A 20,869-nucleotide genomic window follows, 5' to 3' on the forward strand; every position below is an offset into this window, starting at 1 on the left:
GTGTCTACACAGAGATATCGTAGAAGATCTCTTCTCTCAGTGGGGTTTCCCCACTATAGACCTATTCGCCACAATCGAAAACAGACAGTGCCCAGGATTCGCATCCAGGTTTCCCCAATCAGACTCCCTGGGGAACACCCTGTGGATGAACTGGTCAGGGATGTTTGCGTACGCTTTTCCACCAACTCCTCTCATCAGGAAGGTGGTGAACAAGATGAACAGAGAGTCGATGACGCTCGTCCTAGTTGCTCCCATGTGGGCGAGACAACCGTGGTTTCCACACCTACGCAGACTCTTGGTGTGCGATCCCATCAAACTCCCGGGCTGGTACAACCTTTTGTCCCAGCACCAAGGTCAGAAGGTGCATCCTCAACCCAACTCCATGAACCTAGCAGCATGGCTCCTGAGGTCATAGAGTTTGGACATCTCAATTTACCACAGAGGTGTATGGACATCCTAAAAGAATTCTAGGAAACCGAACACGAGGCATTGCTACTTCGACAAATGGAGGAGATTCGTTATCTGGTGCCAGTATAAACAAATCAACCCAGTTGATTGCACTCCTTCCACAATCGTGACATACATGCTCCACCTGCTGCACGCAGGGTTGGTTTTCAACTCACTAAAGGTACACATGGCAGCACTGTCAGCGTACACCACCTCACATAGCAAGGTGTCGTGGTGGAAGGTACCCGTGGTTAAAGCCTTCATGGAGGGAGTAAAGAGACTTCATCCTCCTATATCTAACCCACCACCAGGATGGGACCTGAACGTGGCGCTATCTAAACTCATGGGCCCCCCATTCGAGCCCATGCATAAGACAAGTCTCAAACACCTGACCTATAAGACTGCCTTCTTAGTAGCCATTACATCCATAAGAAGGGTCAGTGAAATTCAGGCTCTGTCAGTGCAGGATCCTTTCTTTACTATTCATAAGGATAAGCTGGTTTTATGGACACACCCTAGGTTCTCACCTAAGTTTATTTCCAAATTCCATGTAAACCAGTCCATCGAGCTTCCGGCTTTCTTCCAAAACCCACAAAGCTCGGCTGAGGTTAAACTACACGCCCTAGATGTGCGTAGGGCGGTCCTTTACTACGTAAACAAGACCAGACCGCTTAGGAAAACAGATCAACTGTTTGTCTCTGTAGCCACAGGCAAAGAGGGAGATCGCGTCTCTAAGGGTGCCATCTCCAAGTGGATTGTCAACTGTATCCAGTTGTGTTACTCTCTTTCTGACAAAACTTTGCCTTTTACGCCCAGAGCCCACTCGACAAGAGGCATTGGGGCCACTCTGGCTTTCATTGCAAATGTTCCCCTTGACACCATTTGCAAAGCAGCTACTTGGAGCTCTATTCACACTTTTACTCAGCACTACTGCATTGACACCCATTCCAAGACAGATACTCAAGTGGGACAAGCGGTTCTAAGACATTTATTTGCTCATGACCCTTCTCAAATCCCACCTCCTTCTAACACTGCTCGCTAATCTATGCACAGCATGTGATCTAAGCAGATTCCACAAGCCTCAGAAGGGATACATTACTCACCGTAATCGTATTTCTGATGCTTGTATCTGCTTAGATTCACATGTGACCCACCCTTCCTCCCCTCTGAGAGAAGGCGCATGGATGCTTGTAGTCTTATCTTATCTATCTTCTATCTGCTTGGATCATCTGTACTCGCGCTACTCCTCATGCTACCTCATGTCAGAAAAAGAAATACAATCTGAGGGTCCTAGACGCATGAGGGATCATGGGTACAGTGGACGTCACACTAGGGATAGTATTACTGGCACGCCCTGTCGACGCCCAATTTTCGAGTTTCGAAAAACAAACTGTAATACTCCGCAGCTTCCAGTAGATGTCGGCCTATGCACAGCATGTGAATCTAAGCAGATACAAGCATCAGAAATACGATTACGGTGAGTAATGTGTATATATATATATATATATATATATATATATGGTTTTGGGGGGTTTGGCGTTGGGTGGGGGGTCGTGGTCGTGGGGGGTTTCCCCCCACATATATGTTACAAATGACCTTCACAATTCGGTCAATTGTGAAAAGGTAAATTGTAATTCGAACAGTTGTAAAACGAACAATTCGTATACAACCTACCTTCCTTACAACCACCCTCATAGCTCAGAAAACCTGCCTTACTGCTCAGTTTACCTACCTTGATAGTTTGACTAGAGAGAATTGTCAATTACCCTGTTCGTCATCTTGGGTGGCCTCTCATAACCCTCCCACACGGCTGGTTCTAAAAATCCATCTGAATACTCTGTGAAGTGAAAAATGCTTTTGTGTTTGGTAAAGCTGTGGGGTTGAACCAGTGGAGTAACTTTGCTGAAAATGTTGGGGGGGGACTTGACTTCTGAAGAAAAGGTGCCCCAGCCAAATGAATGGGAACAAAATGGTGTGCCATGAAAGTTGGGGGGGATAAACACCCCTGTCCCTCCTAAAGTTACGCCCAGGGGTTGAACATGCCATGGCAGATACAGGTGGGCACTGCTTGATGTATTAGTGATCCTGGGCTCTAACAGTTTCCTTGGTTTAAAGAGAGATCTCTATTCTTGAAATTGAATGTCTCATATTTAGGACACCCTTCAGGACGTTAGGATTTCAGTTAGAGGGGTGGTGAAATCTGTATTTGAGGAGTGGTATCTGACTCTTCCCACTCTACACCTGGTTCACAATGGTCAACTAGGTTATGAACAATATTTTCTTTTCTCAATCAACCATTTGGACGTTCCTTATATGTGAAGATTTATTTTAGATTACTACACCTGGCACAGTTCTCAGCTAGATTTTATGCTCAAGCTAGTTCTGTCGTCCCCTTTGGCCTTTACTGTAGAAGAAAATGAATTGCACATTTTGCCCTTTAGCATTGCAGAGCAAGGAAACTGTGGCAGGGACCTATTTTAAACAATCATGCAGTGTGCTGTGGGCTACATTGACCCACTCAGCAGAATTCCAATCCCTGCGCTTCTGTAGTCAACAGCAAAATGGCTTTGCTGCCTCCTTGAAGCACCATTGCATCAATACTGCGTTTGGCAGCAACAAAAGGATGGCTGCACCATCTTGCAAACACCTATTGGGTGAGTTGGAACAGGGAGCACTCTGAGAAAGGTGCCAGGGTGTGTTCTTGTGTGCACCAAAAGAAGCGAATTGAAAAAAAACAGCGCTACTCTGCTGCTTGCTAAAAAAGTTCCCATTGAAAAGGGAATATTTTACACAAAAAGGATGCTGCCCTGATGCTATTTGGTTCTATTCCACATCACATTGCTTTTATCAATAAGGCCCTGCCATGCCCATCCATATCCACATTTGCTTCAGCAAAAGGGAGCATTATCCCTGAATGACAGGCTATGTCAAGCCAAACCTGGGCTGAAATAAAAGAAACTTCACTTTCAGCCGTGCGAGAAAACACTTAACTTTTGGGTTAAAAAATGTCAAAAATCAAGGCTTTAAAGAAATCCTAGCTCTATGGGCATATGTCAATTTCAGTGAACCTGTGGCTTGAACAAACTGCTGGATAAAAGAAACTGAATAGGGCTGCAAAACAATATTTGGAAGCCAGATGGAAGAGAACAAAACTAATTTAAGAGAAATCCTAGCAGCTTTCACCATGTGTCAAAACAGGCTTTTTCAAACCAAAAGAAAATGCCTGTTTTAAAAATTACAATGTTGAATAAAAACTTGTCCCTGCCTAGCAATGTAAAGGGTTTTTTGCTGGGGAACATATATGGGATGTTTTACCCAACAGGCTTGTTTTTGATTCAGAGCAAAATAAAAGAAAATAAAGGAATTAAAATGCACTGGCTGGATTTTGCAAGCTCCAAAACATGGCTTTCTGCTGGCTAAACAGGCCTTCCCCCAAAAGGAGCCACCATAAACTTCTGGAACACATAAGTGATAATTGCTAGATTTGAAAACTTTGAATAAGACCAGAAGGCTGCATATCACATGCTAATCAGACCTTTGTCTGTGCTCCAGGCTGAGACAATAGAATCTGGGACGCTGACATGTGAGGTGGGGGAAGTGGCAATAAACATTCAAACTGGGAAACCCCCATGACCACCCTGGGCTGAAATGACAGTTGGTGGTAGCTGAGAAAGAAAATGGGCCAAGTGAAGGACAAAGGCCAGCCCCATTTGTTTCAAAAGACTATTTTGATTAAGAAACTTTTAAAACTTTTATCTTTGCAACAGGACTTCACAAGAACATAAAAAGTTAACAGTGTAAATGTAATTTTGTGGTTTTTAATTTAAGACGTTGTAGCCTTCACTGCCATATTGGGAACAGAAATGGCAGAAAATTGCATAGTCTAAGGAAAGGGTACATGATGCCACTTTGAAATTCAATACTGATATGCCTAATAATAATCAATACACATGTATAAAGTTATAGAATTTTAGGCTGAGTATTTCTCACTGAAAACGATGAAAAATTGTTAAGGGGACGAAACAAAGTTTTACAAACTGGAGAGTTGGACTGGCAAGCTCTGCGTAAAATATGTTCTCTGCCCATGTGATTTGTTAAAGTGCCACAATTGTACATATGTGTAAATTATGTTAAGACTGACTTTTGGCAAAAAGGTCTGTAGGAAGGCTTTGCACGTCATAAAGTCTAACTCCATAAATTGAGTCACCTCCTAGAGGAGGGAACCAACATTGGTTGTCCTATCCTGGTCTTGGGGGTAGGCCTAGCTCAGTTCTGCCCACCAATAATTCTATGATATCACTGTGTTTTATAGGCTGACAAAACTCGACAGACTCTGTCCTGAATTTCCAACGCCTGCGTATCCTGACATTCCAAATCCACCGTTGCAAGATTCCAGACTCTGCTGCAAGGCCAAAAACATAGCTGATCCTATCCCAGCAAGGCCAAAGCATAGCTGATTCTATCCAGCAAGGCCTTGATCCAGAAATCCCACTAAAACCCCATAACAAAATCCCACTAACTTCAGGGAGAAAGGGGAAAGGTGGCTGAGCCCGCTTTGGGATTCTCTAGTGCCGCCTGCTTGCCCTGCTTACCCGCTCCTTCCAGCTGAGGCATCGCTGTGCCATGACCAGACATTTGTCCAGCTGTATTTTGCCAGGAGAGGCCGCTATCTGGTGACCCGAGCCTTGGAGTCCAGAACCCGGTTGGCTGTTCCTAATCCCAAATCCAAGAGAGGATTGTGAGTATTTCCCCTCCCATAGCAATCCATAGCCTACCCCATCTTGATACTTTCTTTGTTCTGCTCTCTAAGTAATCCTATCGATAACCTGGTAACTTGTCAAACTGTTAGAATTCTCTGTGCACCCTGTCCTTGTTTTTATAGTGTTAGCGCACTTCTTTCATTCACCTCATCTTGTAACTCCTTAGCAATATTTGGAATAATTTTAATTAATTCCCACATAGATCTGAACGCAGGGTGAAAGGGTTAAGTTGCAAATTAACCTGGGATTGTACAGTGTCTTTCTTTAACAATATAGTCTTAATAATCTAGTTTAAGTCAAACTTTACCTTTCTTTCCAAACCGATTTGTTCTTCTTAATTGCTTCATTTTACCAAAATCGAACCTCCTTGTATCTTGCAAATCTCATCCAGTTCTTCAGCTATAGTCACTCTTTGACATTCATATTGTCCCTGTGATGTGCATCTATCACCCTGCCCAAAAACCGCATTCTGATTTTGTATATTTCACCTGTTTAAAAAAAAAAACGTTTTGACATTTAAAACTGAAACAAGTGTAAATGCAACTCTTCCACGTGTGATTTCGATTGCACTGGGTTCTCACTTTCACATTGCTTTTGAACTGTATGCCTTTTGTGTGATACCTTGCCTTATAGTTGCTAGTGATATAACATCCCTGATACTGTGATAAAACATATGTATATCATTATATAACCACAGATATAATTAATTATTTGTTAAAATCCGAGTGACATTTTAGGCCATTGCAAAGGGTTTAAAATCCGTTTTTGCCTCTTATTTTGTGAGGGATTCTGTTTGCTGCCTCATATCCCTGACTACCTGCTGCTTCTTTCTATCCACTCAGAATACGATTAATTGTGGGTTGAGGGAACATTGCAAGGGGAAACCTTAACTCGGGTGCTATCTATCCTAATAGAAAAAGTGTTCCTTTTCATGTGTGCTTTGGATATGTTCTTGTAGAAGGTTAACCAAGTGCATTTCAGTAGTTTTCATTGTAATTATCACCCCATTGGTGATTGCTGCCCAATATTAAAATTTGTGTGATTTCTTTGAATTTTGAAATAAATAATGCATTCCAACCAACCGGCCTGGTTCATGGTCCATTGTGACCCAGGGTATTTGTAAAAGGGGGTGTGAGACGGGTTGTGTGCCATCTCAAATTGAATTCATAGAAAATAAAGAAAAAGCATTCTAATAGCACGCTACATCTAAGGCTGAGAGCGAAGGTCCTGGTCCGGTGTGTGACGCCCGATTGGAATCCTTCACAGCGCCCAGTGGCTGAAGCCATCGTCATATGCAAATCAACATGTGTACCATATGTGACTTGCAGAGTGGCAACTTTTATTTTGGGCTTGGAATCTAATCTTCAAGCATCTCAACAAGGAACCGTGGTCAACTGTCAGCAGCATTATATAACTTACGATGTTCATTTGGGTTTCATTAAACATAGGTCTAGCTTAGGCGTGTTTTTGTAGGTTTCAACTGTTTTTAAGTGGCTTTGTTTTTTATTGAGACTTAATTTTATTACATAGGATGTTTTTTCAAGTCTTACTTTTATTATATAGCGTGTATTTGAACAGTTGGTGCTTCTGTGAAGGATGCTTGCTGTATTTTTCATTAGGTTATCACACCAATGTTATGTTTGCACTGTATTGATTTATTCTTTTTTTACTACTTATTTTTATTTTCTGCTTAATTGATATGTGATTGATTGCAATGGTTTGTGGATTTATAATACAAAATAAACCAATTTCTGATCTGATATCTTAAGATAAAATGAAAGGGGGAACATATGATTAAGGAAGGTAGTAGTGCTACATAAAAGAAATCAATGGAGAAGCAGGGTCCAACGCAATGCTGGCCTTAGGAACTAACCAGTGCCCCAAAACGAAATCATTTAAGTTAGTGAGTCAGGTGTAAAAAGACATTGCATACTAAAAATAGATCAGGCTTGCAAAATCAGTCAGCAGGTATGCTGGGGTTCCAACTGAAGGAGATGGAATTTCTACAAAAGGATAAAGGGCCTCATTACAGGTTTGGTGGTATCTCGGCGATTAACCTGCCGTGATACCCCCAACTGGATTTACCGTTAACACCACTTGGACTGGCTGAATAACTACTGGGTTACAAGTGGCAGTATGGCAGTGTGAGTCCCAACTCACATAGGACTCCATGGCGATTTCGGCAGAATTACCACCAGCGGTAATTCTGCCAAAATAATCTTTCTTTGGCGGTAAGGTAGCAGAATTACCTCCAGCATTTTGCTGGAGGTTTTTCCTCCATCCCACGGACAAAACTATAGTTGGGTGGTGCGGTACTTCGGTGTAATGCAGTGGTAACTTTGTTACTGCCGTATTACCGCTGCTTTGAGCCTCACCGCCCAACTCATAGAGGCCCAAAATCTTTTTCATCAGTGCTTCTAGCTACCCAAGTGAGGGGAACCTATATTTAGAGCAACATCTCATCAATACCCTCACCTCAAGTAACAAATGTCTGGAACAATTCAAATAAGGAAACATCTCATCAGTGCTTCCAGTTATCAACATCTGGAGAAGGTCTAGTTTGGGAAACATGTTATTAGTGCCTTCAGTTACCCGCGTCTGAGGAATCTCGGAATGCATAGACTTATCATGTGCTTTCTACCACACTGCTGGTGAGATAACATTCTGTTTCCTGGCATCAAAGAATTGATGGGAGTCTTTTCTGGGTCAGACCGTTTTTCTGAGCTTTACATCTGCTGTCCTGACACTTCATTCTACTGGGCACAGGACATTGGCAAAGCATAATAAAGATTTTAAGATTAAAACATGTGTAGTGTTTGAAAGTACAGAAATTGTTCTTAAATATAACCACCATTTGTTATTTTCTTGCAGTGTTGACCATTTATTTTGTTCCCTGCTACAGGAACGCTGGCGAGTTAATGCAGAACAGTCCAAGGTAGAGTCAGTGCAGCGCTCACTGGAGGAGCAGAGGCGGGTCATGACCCAGCAGCTGAGCATGGAGCGAGAGGAGCTGGAAAAGGCAAAGGTGAGGGGTCAAAGTAGTTCTCAGTTAGTTTGGGATCTATAGGTAAAAAAGGACATTTCTTAATAAACAGGTGCTCTTGAAAAGGCTGTAAGGGCTAGTTGTGGGTCAGTCACATGTCGGGGAAGATCGACTGTTACAAGCTGACCATTACAGACCAGTGGGGTTCCATTCTGGGATTTCAAATGGCTTCATTCTGGGCTGTCTTAAGGTTCTGATCACAGTACTATCTCTGTCTTGTCATGGAGCTGACATGACACGCCCCTTGGGTTGTGTGGCGAATCCAGGTAGATCGTCGCCTCTCCCAAGGGGGAGCCACACCCTTTGTGATGAGTGAGGTGAGCCTGCTATGCTTAACACCCTTTAGGGGACATGGTAAGCAGGCTCCCTCTAGTGGTGACTCCCTCTTAGGGCACAGGAAATCCCCAGAGAGGGTACTAGTCACCATCCCTTCCCCCAGACACGAACACCTTTAAGTGATATGTAGGGGCTAGGTTTTAAGATAACCCTATAACCCCTTTAATAATGGCTGGCTTTGCTTCTGACCCTACCTATGCCCAATCTCCATGGAAAACAATGAAGAGACGAGTAAACCAACCCCCTAGGGGAGCGTCAAAGAAGAAACCAACTAGGAGAAAGTCCCCAGCAGGTCCTGCTGAGTTTAACCATGCCGGAACGCACACATGGAGTGTGGCCAGTAGAAGAGGGAACTTCAGTCTTGGTGTCCCGGCCAGCGGTGCATACTGGGTGAGTGTAGCAAGGCACAGTGGACGAGCGGCTGGAGCACCCCTGAGCGACGGCGAGAATGAGGACAAAGTACCTTGTACGGCTGTGACGGTGCACTAACTAGAAGCCACATGCCCAGACTGAGTGAGCGGTAAAAAAGAATCTCAGACTAGTGCAATTGACGAGTCACGTAAGCGACTCTGTGGTGAGAGGATGGTCGAGCAGACTCCACAGCCCTTATGAGCCCACTGCGCAACATAATCCGGTACACAGTGACCCCTGTGGAACGGGAAGCGGGTGGCAAAGTGAGACAGAGCTCATGTCCCGGAGTGTGTAGAGAAGGAAGAAACCCCAGAGTGTGGAGTACAAAAGGGTGAAGCCTCAGAGTGGGTAGAGGATGAAGAAACCCCAGAGTGGAGACTGAGCAAGAGACAAGACCCAGAGTGGGGAAGATCAAGAGAGAGACACCAGGAGTGGGAATTGAGAAAGAGGAAAGTCCAGAGTGGGGAAAGGCGTAAAGAGAGTGTGAAGTGAGAAGGTGCCAAAGTCCCTCTGGAGAGGAGATGAAACTGAGAAGACCCAAGAGAGGGGAGCAAGAAAGACAAGAGTGTCCCCAAAGGGAGAAAGACTGAGAGAAACCTAGATTGGGAAGAGACACCAAAAAGGCCTGGTATAGAATTCTGGGACAGCACTCCAGCATGACACCAACTGTATGACTGAAACTGTAAGCCCAGGCGTGGACCTCTGCGAAGGAGCTATAGGGTTGGTGGTCAGAACCCAACAGCCATCCCTTTCAGTGGGTAGTTCCCAAAAGTAAGTCTTTGTTGTCTCGTTATTTTCTTTCCAGAAATAGGAAAGGTAATTAGGTTAGAGAATAATTCCGAATTGAGGACTCTGTTTATGTTTCGACATCCTGACAAGCACCTTTTTTACTTGTTTCTGTTATACTGTAGGGCTTAGATCTACTGGTTTAGGGAAAGATTAGTCATTCGATTTTGAAAAGAATAAAAGTCCTAATAATCATGCTTTCTTGTCAGTCTCCTGATTCTGGCCTGTCACGGTTCCCCTCCTGGTTAGCCTGCTGCCGTCCTCCGTCTTGGTCTCAGCGGCCTCTCTCTCTCTCTTTCTCTATCTTCTCTCTCTATCTTCTCTCTCTATCTTCTCTCTCTATCTTCTCTCTCTATCTTCTCTCTCTTTCTTCTCTCTCTTTCTTCTCTCTCTCTCTCTCTCTCTCTCTTTCTTATCTCTATCTCTATCTCTCAACCTCTCTTATTTCCTCCCCCCTTAAATGTTGACCGACGTCCTTCCTCGGCTATTTACAGGGCTCCATCCTGGGCATCCACTGGGTTGGCACAGGTTAGCTGAGCTATTGAATGTAGTTGTGAATATCCCATACTCCACACTCAAAGACCAGGGAACTTTTACACTCTATAGGAAAAGATGAGCGAACAAAATTATCTAAAGTCTAGTTTTCACAATTTATTACAAATTATTGTAGAATAGTAAATGCCTCAATCATTATTATGATAGGTCAATGCAATGAATGTATTTTTTACTCCTGAGTTTTTATATTTACACAGTTCCATTTCTGACAAAATACATTTTTGTAGACTTGAAGTGCATTTAAATACTGTTAACAAAAAAAAAGTCATTAAATTAATTGATTTAATACATTGAAAGTCTCACTGCTCGATTCATAGACATGGTTAAAAACTCAAAATGTACTTACAAAACAACATTCGAAGGGGATGATGAAATAGAATGATCAGGTTTGTAGAGCTCCTTCTCGGGTCATCACTGGGTATCAGGACTTTCTCCTGAGCTCTCACTGGATAGCAAGGCTCTCTTCAGGGATGTCCTAAGTGCCCAGAAATCCATAATTGACAGCCCCCCTCCACTTGCTGTTTCTGTCTTCATCTCTTTTCTGGTGTTTGTATATTTCCCTTATCATCTCTCTGATTCTTACTAAATGTGCTCTTTCTCCACTTCCTTCATCTTCTGCTGCCTTCCTCTTTCATTCCTTCTTTCTTTCCCATCATTCCTCTTCTCCTGTCTTTGGTCTGTTTTTGCTTCTGGATAACTTTCCTTGCCCCTGCAGAGTTCCCTGTTGGAGGAGCAGCAGTCAGTTATGCACAGATGCACTGAGGAGCGTCGTAAACTTGCAGCTGAGTGGACCGATTTCCACACACAACAGAAGCTCATTCAGGAGCGAGCAGAGAGGGATGTCAGCAGAGTCCTGCACATCGACTCACAGCGGGAAGGTGCCATCATGAGTATCGCCAAGGTACGTGCAGACGGGCCTCTGTGCCATTATGAAACTTTGTCAACATTGATGGGGATCGTCCTCCGCTCTGCCCATATGATACGTGAAGGCCCTGCTCATGCTGTGTAATATATATATTATATGAGGCTCAGGGGGGGGAGAAGAACAAAATGTGTTATCTTTCTGTCCATGTTAACACCATGTCCCCCATTATAGTGTATGTGTGTTTGGTTATCCTTTTAACCCTTTGAATTTATTTACAATTCTCAATCAATTAAAACATGTTTGGTTTAAAAATTACACAGTGTTTGATCTTCTCCAGCATGGGGTCTGGGATGGATTCACATGTTCATGAATATTCCCCCGTCGTCAGGCTGGGAATCCTCGGTAAAGAAAAATTCAGTTTCAGTTTCGTTTCTGAACTGTCTTTCTACTAATAACCAATCACTGGTCTCTGGGTCATACTGCCCCCAGCCAATGACTGCCCTCTACCTAAGCCCCTCCTCTGGCAGCCATCTTCAGATGTTTACCACACGTTCAAGTGTTGGGATTCCTCGTGCTATAACTCTGAAGCTTTTACTGCGTGTTGCGTTTTTTTCTAAGAGTTTATGCTTATTTTTTGGGTCAATCGAGCCTCAAGCTCCACCGATCCTACTTCCGATCAACGGGGACCCGTTTCGGAATTTTTCTACGCCCCTCAAGGGTGAATTTTCGTTGAGTTTCACTTCTTGGAGGATTCCGGAAGATCTTTGAGGCCTACCCCGCGTGGACATGGCCCAGGACAAAGGAAACACAACGCCTGGATCCAAGCTGTTCAGGAGCTGCACTGGATGCGGATCGCAGAATGTCTTCAAGGAAGATGAGCACTCTCGGTGCCTCTACTGCCTTCACAACGACAAATCGCATGTGGAGAAGGACTGTGTGTTTTTTAAGAATATGTCCGAACGGACAATGAAGGGTCGTCGTGTTCGACTCACCAACTGGCTGGAGGGGAAAAGCCCAGCAGCAGGAGAGAAGAATTCTGAGCAGTCGTCTAAGACTTTTGAGGGCGCTCCGGTGATGGGGGCCCAACAAAAGGCAAGGCACCGTGAGTCCGCGGGCACCAGGAGCACCGATGGTTCGGGCTCCTTGGCTACCAGGCAGGACGCGATGTCACTGACGCCATCAACCATGAACCAACGCTCTAGCTTGGTGAAGAGGAAGTCGGAGAACCAGGGTAAGCTTCGGGCGATGCCCTGATCGATCCTGACGGCGACAGCCGAGGGGGAGCGAGGCAGCGACCCTCCCCCCATGGTGAAGGCCTCAGGCGTGCCCAAGGTTGCGAAGGCCCTGATTCACCCGGCTAAGGCCTTGATCGAAGGAGTTGTGGCGGCCCTGGCGAAGCCTGTGGAGGCTACCCCAGTGGATACAACTTCCGGGCCTAGAGTTTCCCTGCCGCCCCGGAGGGAATCATCTTTTCAGCCCATCGAGAAGACCCCCGTGAAACCCCGGGTGGAGAAAGGGGGGGGCACGGTAGCCATAACGGACACAGATACCACCCATTAGGCCAGGAAGGTTAGGCAGCTATCCGATAATCCCCCTGGGGGTGGTATTCAGCGGGAGGATCTCATGGGGTGGGATCCCCCTGACAAGGGACGACTCTTCGGGGAAAAGGCAGTGTATTCAAAATACATCCCAACCTCAGTCATTCTCATTCTCTGGGCACAGTACATTATGTTTGTTTGTTTGTTTGTTTATTCATTTGTTAAGCGCACCAGACTCGTAAGTAAAAGGGCGCAACGACAAGGAACTGCAAGGCTTACATGGTTACATATACACAGGTTACAGAATTTACATATAGCAAAATGAACAATTTTTGCAAGATTACAGGATATATACAATATGAACAATAGGACTGCGGTAAAGGTACATGCACTGAGGATGTAGAGCTTGTGTGGTTACATATACATAGGCTGCAGTATTTACATACAGAAAGAATATAGCTCTGTATATAGCTCTGTAATTAAGAAACAGTATATAGGATATACTGTTTCTTAATTACATGATAGTGTCCTCAGGGAGAGGGTGGTGGGAAGCTAAGGATTAGTGGCAGTGATGTGTTTTGTGATGTGTGATGACATTAGTCTCCCTACACATTCATGTACCTGTTTAAAGTTCACAGTCCAGCCTTTATGAGAACCACTGAGACAAGGAAGAGTAGGGACCACTTGACGGAGGTTTATTGGAAAACTGGGATGAAGAACAGCCAAAAAACCCAATAAGGGATCAGACGAAGAAGATGTGCAGACCCATGGGGATCGCCCCGCCGAACCACAGTAAGCATCCTTGTCTATATGGACATTGTACAAGTATAAAATCTGAGGGATAACTCACAATAGCATCGAGCCCTCCCTGGGTGAACTGTGAGAGCAGCACGGCACAGGAAGAACGTAGAATCGAACACTGAGGCGGGAGCAAGAAGAACCAGAGCCGGTCCAGAGCAGGAGGACAGCTCGGCAAGCCAGGAAGGTGAAGCTCACAGTATTCTTGGAGGCCGGGAAGCACAGGAAGGAAGAGCTGCGCTACCCGCAGGAGAAATATTGCTACTGAGCCGCCACAGACCAAAGAAAGACCACGAGGGTCAGGTCAGACCCGCAGGTGATCACAGGCACCAAGGAAGACCCGAAATCATCATGGACCATGAGAAAATGTACGCATGTTGCCAGGAAGGTGCTGGGGCCCAGAGAAGGTGATGGAAAGCTCAGAGGGGAGAGGGAGAAGCTGGGACTATAGGGTCTGGGACCCTGACAAAGAGAAAGGAACTCTGTTACACTACCTCTACAATAGTACTTTGCAGGAGAATGAACCATGTCTATCTAGCAAAACTAAGCAAGAAAGGTGAGTCTGGGACCCGCACTCATAGGTGAAACTGTTTAAGAATTAATGGAGAAATATTTAGGGGGTCTGGGACCCCGAAAGAGAAAGGAAGAATCTTTTGGGAGACTACTAAGTGGGTCTGGGACCCAAAGAGAAGAAGGAAGAAGGGGCAAAAGACCTATACCTGGCAGGATAGTGAACCGGGTATAAGGGAAGCCCGGAAAAGGAAAGAGACTTCCTCCAAGTTGCATCTTCCTCGCGGCAGTAACTTGCCAGGTCTGCACAACACAAGTCTGTGAGTCGGGCTTGACACATTGAGAAAGGCCAAGGGAAGGGAGTTGATGAACATTGTGAACATTGTGAGGGAAGCCAAGAGATGGGAGTCATTCTCTTGGCATTGTGACAAGCCAAACACGTAACATGAAAGCAGGTCAACAACTCGTGGCATTGTGAAAAGCCTGAGAAAGGCCAGGGGAAGGGAGTTGATCCCCCTGGTGTTGATGAACAGTGTGAAAGGGGCCAAGAGAAGGGAGTCATACTCTTGGCCTAGCGAAGAGTCGGAGAAAGGTCAGGGAAGGGGAATCGTCCCATCCTGGTGTTTGTGGATACTGTGTGAGAAGCCAAGCGAAGGGAGTCATTTCCTTGGCATTGTGAACTGCAAAGTAGACACCAGGAAAAAGACGTCGTTCTTCCTGGCAGTGCGAAAAGTATTGAGATACCTGCAGAAGGTTGGGGGGAGAGGGAAATACCGCCCCATATAACTGTGCAGATACAAGACTTTTGTTTTCCTTGTGCATTGGTGAAGTGCCAAGCTAAGAAACCTTTTGAGACTTTTGGTTCTGACCCTTTTGGAGAACCTTTCCTTTTTTCATCACCCGAAAGTGAACTTTGGTCTATCATCCAGAAGAAGGGAGCCATTCTTCTGGACCAAGAAGATCACCCGCTTTACTTAGTTTAATTTAGAGTGTAAGCGAAGGAAATAGGTTTTCAACACACAACGGTGGGCTAGTCGTTTCTGACGGACATCCTGGCAGAGTCCTTACTATTTGGTTGAGGCAGGGAAACACCTCTTAGTAATCGGGCCAGGTAGGGTGTTCTATAACCAAAAATATGCCACCTGTGTGTCAGTCTCCTATTCTACACACTTAGTGCCATATCCCTAAAGATGTCACTATTTACAGACTATGGGACTCATTAGAAGTTTGCCAGTATCCCGCTGGTAATTCCGGTGCGGATACCGGCAAACTGCCCCTACCGTTTCCGCCGATAAGGGGGGTCCTGGGAGACTCTCTCCCAGACATGAGTCCTGGTTACAAGAGCCTTACCCAGAGTCTTTAGCTCACTATCTTTCACAGAGAAGAAATATCCCAAACATATCAGCCTTTGTCCTGCCCTAGGATGAGGGGCACCCTAAACCGCCAGGTAATTTTCTATTGTAATGGGGGTGACCCTCTCCACCCCCACCCAATTGGAGGGGCGGCGCATCTCATGTAGCCTTCCCTGGGAGCAGATAAGGGGGGGCTGTCCTGCAGCCCTCCCCGGGGTTAGATACCCTTTCCTAGGAGCAGATATCTGCCCCCAGGGAGGGCTACAAGGGCTGCCCCCATTTCCCCTTGGGGTTCGGGGAAGAGGGCCACCCCCCTTTTCCATAAAATAAATCCCTGGTGGCTAGTCCCCCCCCCCCCCCTACTCCCACCCAAATCGCCCTTTTTTTAAAAACATTTTTTTGCAGGGATCACACAAAACAAGGTGCCAAAAAGGACGAGCTATCTCGTCCTTGGCACTACGGAGGTAATGTCAAGGACGAGATATCTCGTCCTTGGCACTTAAGGGGTTAAATGATGTTTATCAGGTCATTCAGGCTTGGATGGCACAAAATGAGTTATGTTTGAACGACAAAACAGAGCTTCTCATCCTGGACTGCCATCACCAATTTAGCAGATTAGACCCTATCTTCAAATCCTTTAACATCGATGGCAACACCATTAAGGTCTCTACCGATACCAATACCCTAGGTATCTATCTTGATTCAACCTTTATAGACAAACTAATGCCGTCATCTCAGCATCCGCCTACACGTGTAAACTTATTACAGCATGCTGTCCTTTCCTTAGGACTGCTAATTGCATTATCCTTGCCAGAACCCTTATGTCCAAACTGGACTATTGCAATGCGCTTTATCTAGGAATGAGTCAACGAAACTTTAACAAGCTTCAGGTCACCCAAAATAATGCCATCAGTGTTGCATTAAATATTCCCAGGAACCTCCATATATCTGACACCAGACGCAGCCTAAACTGGCTTTCAGTAGCCCAAAGAGTCTCCCTGAAGACTCTTGCTCTCACGCACAAAGGCCTGGCCAATCAAGCTCCCAATTACCTGGCGAGCTGATTCACCACATGTACTTCCAGCCGCCCTCAGAGAGTAGCGCAAGCGCATTGTCTCTCTTTACCTAGATTCAAGCTGCAGACAGCCGGGGGTACCAGCTTCCCGGTCCTCGTCGCTAAACTGTGGAATTCGCTTCTGAACCCACTTAGAACAGAATCCTCCTTCCACTCCTTCAAGAGCAAGGCTAAACTGTGGTTTACTGCCCAAGACACTCATAACCACGGTACAGCATCATAGCCTTCATTTCTCTTTTAATGACCAAGTACTCCTACACTTTCTCCCTGTTTCCTGAATGTAAATACTGTGTAAAGTTTTTGTAAGTAGGTTGCCGTGTATATTTCTTATATTTTTTATAATATATTCTATATTTTTGTAAGCATGTGAATGTACATTTTCTATCTCATGTTCTTGTGTGTTTTACTGTTTTGAAAATCTTGACATTGTCACTGTAACCTAAGATATGCTCCCAGATGCCTTTGGGCCAGGCGCGCTATACAAATAAATAAAAGCATTTCTGAGGCTTGTGAAATCTGCTTAGATCACATGCTGTGCATAGGCCGACATCTAGTAGAAGCTGCAGAGTATTACAGTTTGTTTTTCGAAATTCGAAAAGGGGCCCGAACTAGGGCGTGCCAGTAATACTATCCCTAGTGTGACGTCCCATGTACCCATGATCCCTCACGCGTGTATGACCCTCAGATTGTTTTTTTCCGCCGTATTAGTCGGACTCATGTTGCGGAGTTCCCTTGGCATTTGCCAATTATACCTAAATATTGTTAAAAACTTTCCCTATTATCTTCCATCCTACGCTGAAGATCGAGGGAACCAGCCGTCGAAAACTACACAACGGACGTTGGGCCTTGGAAGGCCTCTGGCCTCGGCCCTGTACAAGTAGGGAGAGTAGGGGGTGGTCATAACTTTCCCACATTTATTTCCTACATATACACAGCCCGCTGCCATATTTACACTTATGGAGAGTCCTCCTTTCAAATTCTGCCCTAAGTGTAACAGGAAGTTTCCCTGGGTAGATAAGCACAATGCGTGCCATCTGTGTCTCCCACGAGACCATCCCGAGGCTACGTGTCGAGCTTGTAAGCTCTTCAAGCCAAAGACACTTAAGGACCGCTCGACGAAGGGCTGGGCCCACTATGCCAGGCAGCTAGAGGCCATGGAGGGTCGTTCAGTGATGGCAGCAACGCCACCGTATCGGACGGCGAGGGCAGAGGGGTGACTTCAGACACCCACGCACAAGCCCCCTACCTTGGAGGACTGGCCAGCAGCTCAGTTATGGGGACAAGGAATGGAACTCAGCTGACATTGATAGGGTGATGAGAAGGATGTCTTTTTTATGAGAAAGACCTGAACTATTTCCATAGCTATGCCAACACACCAGCTACCTATGCCCCTTCGGGGTCCAAGGCCTCTCAACCCCTACTAAAAGGCTCCGCTCTGAGGCTCCGGCACAGGGATTGGTTTCAGCCCCTTTGCTAATTGTACCTTACCATCCCATCCAGAGTCATATGGAGTGGAGACAGAAACCCATATGCTGGAAGACCAGACAGGGGTTTCTTACTATGGGGATAATGAGGACCAGGAAGAGGAACAGGAGGATGAGGTGGAAGCCTACAGTCTTGACTCCCTAATTCCTAGGGACCCACCGGTGAATGAACACCAATTGATAATCAGCCACTCCTCAATGAGGTGTTAGCTAAAGCAGTAGCTCATTTTCAAATAGACACACAGGGTGTCCAAGAAGATGGGGATTTCGCAGAAGAAATCCTAGAGGACAAGAGATCCATTACCCAGGCTATCCCAATATTAAAATCAATCCAGCGTAGAATTGATCCCTCGCTGGTAACCCCAAATCTTACTTGTGCAGTTAATCCACGAGTGGAAAAATTATTCTGGGCCGCACCCTCCGATCTCATGTACGTAAGGGGTCTTTAAAACCTGACTCCCTGGTAGTAACAACCACCAGAAAGAGGGCAGGTACACCACTAGCTTCTTCAGAAGCTCCTCCCGATAAGGAGAGCAAAAGAATATATGCTCTGGCTAGTAAAGTTGCTTCCACGTCAGCCTATCAGGCACGTATTGCTAAAAGTACCACTCTTTTAGCAAGCTATAACTGCCATCAGTGGGAACAAGTAACCTCTCTAGTAGCCTCTGCACCTGAACCACTAAAAGGCCCGAATTGCAGCAGACGGAAGGTCCGTATCTGGATGCATCCTCAAGACAAATTTTGATGCAGCAGATAATGCTGGCAGATTGATAGCTGAAGGCACAGTAATAAAGCGCCACGCTTGGCTAAGGCAGTTGGGGTTCAAACCCGAGACCCAAGCCACGCTTATAGACATGCCGGTAGAGCCGAACGTTCTATTCGTCAAGGCAGTGGAAGAGGCACTAAAGACAGCTAAAGATGAGTACGAGACCCTAAAATCTCTCGGCCAACTCACAAATAAACCCCCGGGTCAGAGGGGGAATCATAGTTTTCGTCGCTTTTGCGCCCAAAGCTCCCAGAGGGGTTCCAACTACTACCAAAATCAAGGAACCTCATGGGGCAACCATCAGTTCCAAACATCACAGGGATTCACCAGAGGGCAACTCAGGGGCCGCACTAGGGGTAGAGGCAGCCCCGCCAGAGGTGGTACACCACCTAGTAAACAGTGACGTGCCGCTTCGGGTCCCCTCCCATGCATCCCCAGTATGGGGGGCGCATTTCCACCTTCATCCACGCATGGGAGGGGATCACTCCGGACAGATGGGTGCTGTCCACAGTGTCCGCCAGATACTCTATAGAACTATTAGCGCGCCCCCACGACCATCCTCCAAGACAGAAGGTACACTCGTTGGAGCACCAGAAAATCCTTCTCTAGGAGATCGTCACTCTACTTGTAAAGGACGCCATACAACTCGTCCCGGGCAACCAGGTAAACAGGGGTATTTATTGAACCTACTTCCTTGTTTCAAAGAAAGCTCTAACAATGTGCCAAGTATTAGATGTATGCCGTGTAAACAAGTATGTCAAGCCACAATAATTCCACATGACTACACCCCAAGAGGTAATCCCCCTACTAAAAAAGGGGGATTACATACTAACATTGGATATGAAAGATGCCTATTTTCATATTTCAATGTTCCCAGCGCACAGAAGATTCTTGCGTTTCAAAATAGACAACCAGCACTACCAGTTCAAGGTGCTGCCCTTCGGTATAGCCTCGGCTCCAAGGGTATTCACCAAGGTACTGGTGGTGGTGGCAGCGCACCTACGCAGGGAACCAATCCCAGTGTATCCTTACCTGGACGACTGGCTCATCACAGGTGAAATCCCCGTAATTTGTAGACTAAACATTCAAAGAGCAATTAACCTCCTCTTCCAATTGGACTTCTCAATCAACGAGAAAAAAATCAGGCCTAGTGCCAAGCACCTCAAAACAGTTCCTATGATCTGTCCTAAACACTTAGAGGGGTTGGCCTTTCATCAGAGGAGAGAATTCCGGAATCTGTTCCTGCAAATTCCTCAATATCAGGCCGGTCGCCAAAAAAGGGTGCGCAAAGCAATGCGTTTGCTAGCCATGATGGCATCTTGCATTTACCTGGTTCCCCACACGTGCCTGCACATGCGTCCCATGCAGGAATGGTTGGCGAAACAGTGGTCTCCATGTTAGGGAGAATTCTCTGTATAGGCTCATTTCCCAAACCTAGTGAGTTCCCCAGCAGCTTTGCTGGATTGTTGGGGTTTTTTTTTTCTCCTGCTAAGAGTGAGACTCTTTTTCTCCCACTCTTAGGCATGATTTGAGAATGTCTTTTGATTTTGTAATGTGTTTTATGGGCTATGGGGGTCTTTTACTCCATAGGGGTTCATGTGTTTTTGGTAAGTGTGTTACACAGCACCCTCAGTGCAGTAACACAGGGGTGTCATAGTGACCCCCAAACATAGACTCCATACCCTGGGACTGACTACTGTCTCCCAGGGCATGTAAAGTCACCATTGACTTTACTAGTCTTAAATTGTGAACAGAACCAGTACAAACCATCATATTGTGGAAGTACTGGTAGGGGTAATTAGATTGCCCCTGGGTCTGTTTTTCAAGGGGGCACTGTGCAGTCCCCCCTCATCGAGTTTCTGGCTGGTGGCAGTGGTTACCACGCAAAATATTCCACCGGAATATTTCCTATGGGATTTTCCCATTCATTTTAAACGCACCACTTTTTGGGTGCAATGTTAAAGATACCACTGGGTTATTTAATATTTATTCCCCGGTTGGGTCTTTTTGCCAGGACTCGGTTTTAAAATGGCGTTTGTGTTCGCCTCTGTAACTCCAACCCAAGTCGAGCCCTTTGTTCCACTTTTGGCGGGCTTCTACACAGAAGCCTCCAAAAGTGGTGCCACTCTGTCTGGGTCTACAG

The 20,869-nt window shown here is 45.7% G+C and overlaps 1 protein-coding gene across 7 annotated transcripts in view; it reads left to right on the plus strand.

Annotated features, from left to right (window-relative positions):
* FBF1 (Fas binding factor 1) overlaps nt 1–20,869 on the plus strand; it is a 1,089,678-nt gene that overhangs the window by 923,612 nt on the left and 145,197 nt on the right. For all 7 annotated transcript variants that reach the window (XM_069654733.1, XM_069654729.1, XM_069654732.1 and 4 more), the window contains 2 exons: nt 8,110–8,232; nt 11,054–11,239. In XM_069654733.1, coding sequence (XP_069510834.1) covers nt 8,110–8,232; nt 11,054–11,239 — 309 coding nt within the window. The remainder of the gene's footprint in view (nt 1–8,109; nt 8,233–11,053; nt 11,240–20,869) is intronic.

Source organism: Ambystoma mexicanum, chromosome 3q (assembly GCF_040938575.1).
Source record: "Ambystoma mexicanum isolate Mex_15411 chromosome 3q, UKY_AmexF1_1, whole genome shotgun sequence".
In the NCBI taxonomy this organism is placed as follows: domain Eukaryota; kingdom Metazoa; phylum Chordata; class Amphibia; order Caudata; family Ambystomatidae; genus Ambystoma; species Ambystoma mexicanum.